Genomic DNA, 10,405 nt, shown 5'->3' with positions numbered 1-10,405 from the left:
TTGTCTAGTTTTTATGATTATAAAAATATTCTCAAATATCAATTTGATCCAATATATTGAGAGTAATAATTTTTTAACATGAATCGATTAAAATCGGCTAAAAAAAACAATTCGACAGCTTGAAAAATTGCACTCGACTCGGACAGTAATAGGGGCAAAAGTGGATATGTGATTTAGTAATTTTGAAACTAGAGTTTATGAACTTAGAGACTTTGAAATGATACAAAATCTAATTTTCTTAATTATAAAATATTCTTAAATATCAATTTGATCTAATATATTGAGTAATAATTTTTTGAATATGAATTAGTAAAAACTGGCTAAAAAATAAAATTGATTCGACTATAAAAAAAAAAGGCACTCAATTAGAAACAGTGACCAAGAAAAAAAAAAGAGTGGATAAGTGATTTCATAATTTTAAAAGTAAGATACATGATTTAACAATTTTTTGTAAAATTTATCTACATTCAGTAAAAATAAATAAATAAATAAATCTTCAAACAGGACAGTATTTTAGTTAATTTTTATTTGTTTTAAAAAAAAATTAAACCCTTTTGAATTTATATGAAAATTGCTGAAGTTAAGAATAAGGACATAAGGTTGTTGTTGATAATTATTTAATCTTATATTTAGTTGGAGTAACGAGATAATATTAAGTAATAGAGTATGTCTGTTATATTAGTAAATAAAGGATATTAATTGAAATATAATTATCTTGTAAGTGAGAGGTTTTATGAGATTTAGAAGTTAATAAAAAAAATCATTTTTTTAAAATATTTTTTTTTTCTCAAAATGAGTATTTCAAAAGTTGAATGTCATAATTTTAGTTAAGTAATTACTCAGTAATCATATAATTAATTAAAATTATACATGATATTTTAAATCAAACATATCCTAAGTTAAGAAATTTAAAAATCCAAAAATAAAGGAACAAGTTTTCTAAAATAAAGAAAGGGCAAAAATAAAAATGGTCTATTTTTATTCATTTTAAAATTATTCTTATTCATAATATTATGGACAAAAATAGAAGCCCACCTTAAATTATATAAATCATCAAAAACAAGATATCGTTTTAAAAACACAATCAAAAGATGCCCCATTAGAAAATTTGTTCCCCAAATACTTATATGTTAAAAAGAAAATAGTCTTATGTATGAAGCTTTTACTATACGAGGTCCCAAGAAAGGATTTATTGTACGTAGTTTTATCCTATTTTTTACAAGAGATTATTTTCAGGATTCGAACCCGTGATCTTTTGGTCACAAACTAATAATTTTAATGTTGCACCAAGACTTTCCTTCCCAAATACTTATATGTTTCGGATTATATTTTTTTTTCCCACGAGTTCGAACCCTAGGGAAAATGAGGACGGAGTTTGAACATATTAAATCATGGATTACTAATGTTATATATTATATATGTATTGTTTAATTAATATGAGTATCTATACATCATTAGATTTTTTATTAATACTAAAATATATTAAAAATTAAAAATCTGTTTGCCAAGACATTTAAAGTGGAAATAGAGTGATTTAATCCTTGTCGGATAGGGATGGGGATTCCTTAAATAGATAGAATCAGGAATGGAGATGGAAATGAGGATGATAAATTTATTCATGCCCATCTCATTATCATTCCCACTTGTAGCAGCTATCGATAATAACTACATCATGTAATAGCTACTTAATATTTGTTACAATATTATTCGTTATTTCTCTTGTATAATAGTCAAGTATATCAATATTTACTTTTCTTCCCTATTCAGAAGACCGATAGTACGGGTTATTAACGTAATAGATTTTTTATTACAACGTGTACTCTTCTGCCATTGTTATAATATTTTTTATAACAATTTTAACCAAAACTATTCTATATTTAAAGTAACTTTAACGCTCTTATTTTATTTTCAAATTGAAAATAATTTTAATTGACATTTGACTAGTTTTAATCAATGATTAAAATAACCTCAACTAAAATTACTTATTTTTCATTATGTTTATGTTGTTTAGAGAAAAATTTATTTAAAATGAATATTTGAAAACACTCAAATAAGCAAATATATATGAATAGCCAATATAAAAGAAAAGGCAAAAAACAAATAAACACTTTAAAAAACACATTTAAGAAGTAGATTATGATTATCAGATTATGATCACAAAAGAAGTAGAAGTTGATCTCAAAATTTATATGCCACAGTAAAAGAAAAGGCAAAAAAAAAAAAAACACTCTAAAAACACATTTAAGAACAACTCAACTCTATTTTCAGGAAAACAGGTTCCATTAACTTCACACAAGTAAGCATCAGATTATGATCACAAAAGAAGCAGAAGCTGATCTCAAAATTTATAAGCGACTGATTTCGAACCCAAACCAGTTCATTTAAACAAACAAACTAATTGCTATTTAAAAAAATTGTATTTCTCTACAACTTCTTTTATCTCATAATCCCCTTCCAGATAATGCTTTTGCGTATCTGCTCCATTTGTCCATCGTCCGGATCAATCTGGCACTAGCCTTGGCCCCCAAAAGATATCGGATGTAGTCTCTGGCAAGAAGAGACAGTTCCTGGCCTTTGGTTATCAGTATGTACTGCATGCCGAGAAGAATAAAAAATATAATATCGAAAAATTGTATCTGAATGTTTAAAGCAAATCAGCTCAGCCAAGAGCTTCCAATAAACCTAAAGATACAAGTAGTGTATCACAATACAAGTACATTGATCATATCTCCATATTGAAGGATATCGTTTTGGAGATTGGTACTCGGCACATATCCTGATAAAGATGTCCAGGTAGCTAAGCTAAGCTGCTTGATGTCAATATCCAAGAATGGCCAGTAAGTTGATCTTTTATCAAGATACCAGCACGATGATTTGGGAATAAGGAGACCCTTCTTTGTGAATTGTTTTACCAGGACAGAAACTTGTTTACCAAATTATTTATCTCTGCTACAACACACAGAAACCTTCATCTATTTACGAAGACAGACAAACTTGATGTTGTGAAGTTGAACAGGCCAATAGGACATTTTGAATTGGAGAAATGAATTCAAAGTGGAGCGAGGGGGACGGGAATCTAAAGATTCCAACATTAGGATCAAGATATTCAAAGACTTATCTTTTTCAACATTTTGTTCACTAGCCATAAGGAAAAGAGAATTCTATCCTATGATTGATTAATGCTGATCAAATTATGCAATTGGTGGTTACTAAAATAAGGTATTGACAAAATAAGTCCTTTGGATACTACAAAAAAATCATACAAAGAAAGATAAGCTGTGTAATAATTACCAGGAATATAACACCGATGATTGCCATAATCACTTGAACCAGTTCCTCAACTTGAAATCCTTCGCCATTCAGGCCACTTGAACCATCACCACGATCCCAGAAAGCCCAAAAAGACTTTCGATGACTGCCACTACCATTGGACTGTTTTTCCTTCTCATACTCCCTTAAAACATCTTGTACTGTGAGCTCCTTCCTAAAATTGTTTCCCAGTTTCTTTGGTAATTCCTGTGAAGATTGTCAGGTAATAAAAACTAGATTCCGTAAAGAGACATACAAAAAAAAAGAAAAAAAGATGACCTAGAGCTTCATGTTCAACTTAAAACGTAGAAGGAAGACGTGAAGGGATAGGAAAACAGCACAAAGTGTTTAGAAGTGATCCATGATGTGTGTCTAAGTTTTTTTGTTTCTTTCCCTCCTCACCCTCATCTTTCCACTCGAGTAAACCAAGCCTAAAGCATTACTAAGTCATAATTGAATGGATGAGTTCAGAACAAAAAGGCTGTAGAATTACCATCTAGTAGATTTTTAAGTAAATGTTTGTTTGGGAGATGGTATATTAATGTGCTTCTCGCTAATGCATATAGAAATTTGAAGAGAAAGACTCCAATAATGATTGGTTGTCAAGTAAGTGGCATTATGTGCCAAGAAATGAAAGCACATGGTACTGCAATACTAATTATATTTGGATGCACGTTGAAAAAAATAACAACGAAAACGAAATACCTCATTTTCACTCAAAGAGTCTCCTTTTTTGCCAAAAGTAAGTACTGAAGCACATCTTTTGTTTTTGAGGGGATTAAAAATCAACCTTAGGTGCAATTTATCTTGCTGAAATCTGAATGATACAGAAGGAGGTAGACGAGAAGCTTTTAAACACGGACATGCAGAACATAAGTTTTCAACACTTCTCATTTTCACTCCATTCAAGACGATCCCTCCAGTTGGATGCAAAATAGATTGAACAGCATTCATCTCCTTAATCAGATCACTCCAGTGATATCTTGAATCTTTAAGTTAGCAAAGGTTTACTTAGTTCCTGAGATTTCGAAATTTAGCTTTAACTAGATACAACTTTTGAGCATGAAAGAAAGATAAACTGAACATCAATAAAATTATAGTGACAATATAGAAACTCAGCATAAAATAAGCAATCTGTAGTGGAAAAAATGGATAAAGCAAGCCCCAAAATACTTAACCAACATTTTTCATTGATCACCACTCCAGAAATATAAAATAGCTCAACTCAAACTGACAAAAATACATAAAAGAGGTATATTAAATTGTTTTAGAAATTGAAATCGATATTTTTCTCTATAGAAAAGTATAAGTATCCTTTTAAGTATGTCCTTTTTTTTTCTTCATCTTGCTTGTTTTAATCTCCCTAATATTCAAAAAAAAATTGCCATTTGCATCACATATTAATGTTTTCTGGCCCGACCTAATCAATATTATTTCATGGATTATTTAGGTTCACTCTAACAGTATGTAGATGAATAATGAATTGGCCATCCAAAAAGTAGACTAAGGGAAGTCGTGGTATAGACATGGAATTGCATGTCGACCACCACTCAAGTAAACAAATAAATGAACTGATGAACTTTGCTTGTCAGGAAACTAATCGGAGGCCATAAGGTTCTCAAATTGAATTATTTATGATGTTGGATCATTTGTTGTATGATGTTTTTTAAAAAGAGATTTTATCTAGAACTCACTAGGTTAAATTAAACCCACCAAAACCTAAACCCAACCTATCATAAAAGGAGATGAATATGTGAAGTTGATGGTGAAGTAGAATAAAAAAAAATCTTGAGCGAGATACAAAATCAACTCCTAGCCCTAAAGCGACTGCTACTGCGATATTCTAAGACAATAATTATTCAATTTTAACCAACAAAGTCGCCTCCTTTTCTGTCCCACAAGATCACGCCCAGAAGGAAGCATTGCCATCATGATTCAGAAGCAATCGATCAAGAGAAGTTGGACACGGGAAGGGAGAAAAGAACCTATGTCGAGGATTTGAAGGGTTCTTTGAGAGGAGGCCACAGATCAATCGCAGAGGCCAATCGACCGGGGAGGCACGTAGGTCATTCACGAGCGACGCCGGCGATTAATTTGTTTAGTCCACCTTTTCTCACCCCTACGAAACTCAATTTTAACTAGCACAATTTTTATAATGATATTTAAAAATAATGAATAATATTAAATAAAATATAATGTTTGATTTATTAATAAGGTAATACAGAAGTGAAATATTATCTTGCATGTCATCCGTGATTTTTTTTAATTTAAAATTTAAAATTTAAAATTTAGTATTTAGTATTTAGTATACAGATTTGTAGTTAAAGAAAGTTAAAAAAATAATAGCTCCGAATATGAATATACTGATTGATGCTATCTAAATACAAGAGAGATAACATATTGGTTCAGATAGATAGTTTATTAATTGACAGAAAACTTTTTTAATTGGTGATGGAGTTCTTTAACGATCCTACGTATAATTTGATAATCTAACAAAGTATTAGTGATTAAAGATCAGAGAAAGAATTTCTGGTAAGATTCTTCGACGCTCAAATTAGTATGTTTGACAGTAAATGGGCAAAGAAGAATATATAGTAGAGGATATGTATGAGAGTAAGATTTAGATGATACTCATTGCGAATCTTGCTAACAGAGATGACTCTTTTTATATACCGTCTCTCATAACCTCTGTGATCATGAAGTGACTTTCTACGTCGAAGTTTATTAGGTTTATTGGTGTAATTTTCCTAGGTCAAGGTTGACCAGGTTGACTATGTTTGAATTAGCTCAAGCTTGAGTCTTGATATTTGAGTTTTGATGTTTGACAATGATGAAGATTACATGTGTAATCATCCATTTGGGGAGATTGTTGAAGCAATTCTCCTCTGGTAAATGTTTGACCAGTTTAATATGAAGAAAAGTCAAGTAGGTCAAGGTTAACCAAATACTTGATTGGGAAGTCCTAACTGAAAATTAGGCAAGGGCAAGTCCAACAGGGAGGTTGGCAGATGATGAAAATCTAAGTGGGTCAGTGTTGACCAAACACTTGGTATGGAAAGTCCTAGTGAATTAAGCCAGCAAATGAAAAGTCCTAGTGAGTGAAGTTAGGCAGTTGGAAAATCCTCGTTAGTGAAGTCAAGTGAAAGACCTAATGAGTAAAGCTAGATAAATGAGAAATCCTAGTAAATGAATCCAGGTAAAAAACCTAGTGAGTGAAGTTAGGAAATGAGAAAATCCTGGTGAGTGAAGCCAGGTGAAAGTCTTGATGAGTGAAGTCAAGCGTGTAGAAATCCAGGTGGGTTCGAGGTGACCAGACACTTGGCATGAGACGGTAAGTCCAAGTGGGTCAAGGTTGACCAGACACTTGACATGGCTAGAAAAATCCAAGTGGGTCAAAGGATTGACTAAACACTTAATAACGAAGTCCCAGCAGGTCAAGGTTGACCAGATGCTAGGCATGAGAAAGTCCCAACAGATCATTGTTGACCGGATGTTGGATTTAGGACCCTATACTTGAGTTAGTCAAGTTAGGATTGGTTAATCGATCAGCCGATCGATTAAACCAGAACCCAATAGATCAATTGATCGATTGTGAGAGCTTCGTGAGAAAAGACAGCCCAATCGATCAGCGATCGATTGGGGCTACGTCAATCAATCAGACGATCAATAGGAGGCCACTCGCGCAAAGAGCACAGTGTGCTCCCCAATCGATCAGTCAATCGATTAGGATACTCTAATTGATAAGTCGATCGATTGGGGCTTATTTTCTCGCAAGATTGTGAGGCGGCCTGAATTGATCGGTCAATCGATTCTGGGTTTATCTGCGAGAGCACAAAGACGCTCTGAATCGATCAGTCGATCGATCAAAGTCTCCCCAATCGATCAGCCGATTGATTGGGATATAACCGTTGCGCAGGATGCAAGGTTTGGAAGGCTGAGATCGCTGGGATCTAACGTGGCAATCGATTGGGAGCCCTAAATGCAGATATAAAAGCGATAGCGAGTTCAAATGAAACAAAGCTTACACGACACTTCTCCCATTCTTCTGCTAGTTCTTGAAGTTACTTGGAGCAAGGTGTTGTTGTATTTTCAAGAATCAAGAGGCAATCTTCATTAACAAGATCAAGCAAGAAGAAGGTTTTATCTGCATTCTTGTATATTTACTTCTTGTTTGAGTTATATCTTGTCGTTGAGTCTTGTACGAGGTTTCTTCACCTTCGGTTGTTCCGAGAAGAGAGTTTACACAGTGGAGAGTCTGTTCGGTGTGTGGATCCTTAGATTAGTTATTTCTTCTTGAGGTGGATACCAAGTAAACCCTTGTGTTAGCATTGAGAGCTTGCTTTCGAGTCTATTCCACTGTAAATCAACATCATTGAAGCGTGAGAAGCTATTCATCGGACTCATCACTGAAAGGGCAACAAACTATAGGAAGAAGAAGAAGTTGAAGCTCAAATTTCAACAAGTCAAAGATTTCTTCAAGAGGAGTTTAACTTCAAAAATGGAATTCCGATATGGACTCAGTTATGACACAAGAGAAGCTCCACCGTTTATAGCGTCAAGCTTTGATTCTTGTAAATCAAGAATCGAAAACTTCTTCATGATGGAGATAGAGCAATGGTTTGCTCTAATGGAGGGCTTTGAGGCTCCAACGGATAACAAGGGTAAAATCCTTAAGAACAGCAAATAGAGCAAGGAGTAAACTCAAATATGCGAGACAAATGACAAAGTGACCAAGGTATTGGTAAATTTATTGCCAAGCAATATTTTGAGTCTAATTGGAGAATATAAAGACATCAAAGAGCTTTAGAGCAAATTAGCGAAGATTTATGAGGAACCCTCTGTTACACCAAGTCAAGAAAAATCCAAAGAGGGCAACTCATTGGATCAACAAGAAGAGGACTTCGAAGTTGAGAGGTGCTCAACATCGAAAGAAGAAATTCAAGAAGAGCCTTCCTCGGGAGAGTGCAGCGTTAAGGTAAAGAGGGAGCATACTCTTTGTTTCATGTACATGAGGATGAAAATGAAGAGGCCTCCACCTCTAGGATTAAGGGGGAGCGTCATTTAGTGACACCAGAGGAAGAAGAGGCTTCCTCGTCCGAGTCAAATGGAGAGGAAGATAGTGTTACCTCCACAAATCAAGAAAAATCTAATGGAGGATCATGTGCCACCCCTACAAGCAAAGGTATAAATATTTCAATTTGTAACAATAAGTCATATCATTTGCTTTGAGTGTAGGGAAAGAGGACACTACAAGAGTAAGTGTCCAAAGTTGACCAAGAAGAAGAGTCAACCAACACCAAAGAGCAAGGAAAAGTCCAAGAAGGTTGGCCCCTCGATACACAAAGGCAATGAGCACATTGTGCGCTTCTCTTGTAATCAAAGTGGATATTATCGGAGCCAATGTCCAAAAGGGGAGAAACTATCCAAGTTTAAAAGAGGAAGTACAAGTCAGGGGGAAGGTCTTAAGAGCAAACCCAAGGTATCTTTTATTGATGGTACTCTTTTAAGTCATGATAAAATGCATGCTAGAAATAATTTATATTATTTTAATATAATTTATCATGAAAATAGGAAGCATGATAGAATTAAGGAAAAATATGTAGCTTATTATGCCAAAAACTACCGTACCTAAGGCTAGGAAGATAGATAATAATTTAGGAAAGAATTCTAAGGATTTTAAATATTTACCTAAAAATAAAAATGTTCAAGGAAATCAAGAAAAATTCAAATATAAGGATTTAAGGAGTGAAACCAAGTTTTGAGGTCAAGACTTGATAGATTGGAGAAGACTCTAAAAAGAATAGAAAATATTCTTAAGGGGTGAAATGAGCAAAACCTAGGAATAAATATGCAAGAATCATCCAATGGTCATAGAGGTTTGGGATACACACCTAAAGCCAAGAGGGATGTCCTTTCATACCATAGAGTTCCATATAGCTATGGAATCAACCCTAGGTTGAGGAGTCAAGTCAAGGTTACAAGAGAGGTCATTCCTAGAGTTAACCTTGAAGAGACCAATATGACTAAGGCCTTTAAGAAGCCTAACAAAGTCACTAAGAAGGTCACAAGTGAAGTTATCTCTAAAGTTGATCGTGAGGAGTCAAGTATGACCAAGGCTTCTAAGAAGCCTGGAAGGTCATTAGGAAGGTTACTAGGGAAGTTATCCCTAGTGAGTACCTAGCACATCCAAGGAACACCAATAGATTTTGGATTCCTAAGAGTGTGTTCTCTACACTTAGATAAGTTTAGAGAGTGTCAACTCCAATTGAAATGGTAGTTAACCTAACCTTAAAGAAGTTGACACTTGGAAGGTATTTTCAAAGTAGTTGTACTCCTTGAAAATAAGAAGGATTTGATGTTTATTCTTTGAAAGAGTAAAATGTGCTAAAATTTAAGAAATTGTACTTAATTAAAATTTGCACAAATAGGAAAAGTCAAAGAAATGTCAAGTTGGGGTTTGACATTTTCTTAGAAGAAAAAGAGCAACTTAGGATTAATTTTAGTTTAGTAATTAATTAGGGATACTTAGATGGATAATCTGGGTATATTATTTATGCTAAAGTGGCATGCTTTATTTGCTCTTCATATGCCATGATATTATATTTTGTATTCATACCTATTATGAAAAATAAAAATATCATGTCATGTCATACATACATCATATAATTATAGTAAGTTTTCTTTTGAAAATTATTTATTTTGATATATGTCATAATCATTTTCATGTATTATTTTAAGTTTCTTATAATTAAGGACAATGCTATTAATAACAAGTGGCATCCTAAGTGGATGATCAAATTATAAAAATGCCTAGATAAAAATGTGTGATCCCTTAGTTTAGGGCAAAACCAAAGTTTACATCGCACACGAATTATAAGTTGAACTGTATGTGTTTTAGTGCACATTAGATACAAGTGAGATGTTAGGATGGTGAACAAAACTCAAGATTTCGATTTAGTGCATCTTTCGAGTTTTACTGCTAGCTAAACACACACACACACACACACACATATATATATATATATATATGCTATCTAATCATTAGGAAAGCTAATGTATAAGTCATGTGCATTTAGCCTAAATAACATGGTTGAAA

The 10,405-nt window shown here is 33.3% G+C and overlaps 1 protein-coding gene across 2 annotated transcripts; it reads right to left on the bottom strand.

The window, feature by feature from the left end:
* Positions 1-2,333: 2,333 nt before the first annotated feature.
* Positions 2,334-5,432, bottom strand: LOC122046771. Of its 2 annotated transcripts, none has more exons than XM_042607631.1 (4): positions 5,295-5,432; positions 4,015-4,327; positions 3,292-3,516; positions 2,334-2,591 (listed from the first exon to the last, which is right to left on the bottom strand). In XM_042607631.1, exons 2-4 carry the CDS (start codon positions 4,261-4,263, stop codon positions 2,442-2,444), a joined length of 624 nt encoding a protein of 207 aa, XP_042463565.1. In that variant the 5' UTR covers positions 4,264-4,327; positions 5,295-5,432; the 3' UTR covers positions 2,334-2,441. The 2 variants fall into 2 exon arrangements, with proteins under 2 accessions (XP_042463565.1, XP_042463566.1); XM_042607632.1 differs by having other exon boundaries at positions 4,015-4,298; positions 5,295-5,426.
* Between the last annotated feature and the right edge of the window lie 4,973 nt (positions 5,433-10,405).

The sequence above is a fragment of the Zingiber officinale genome, chromosome 2B, assembly GCF_018446385.1.
Source record: "Zingiber officinale cultivar Zhangliang chromosome 2B, Zo_v1.1, whole genome shotgun sequence".
In the NCBI taxonomy this organism is placed as follows: domain Eukaryota; kingdom Viridiplantae; phylum Streptophyta; class Magnoliopsida; order Zingiberales; family Zingiberaceae; genus Zingiber; species Zingiber officinale.
The sequence above is the reverse complement of the archived record's forward strand: the minus strand, read 5'-3'. Positions and strand labels throughout refer to the sequence as shown.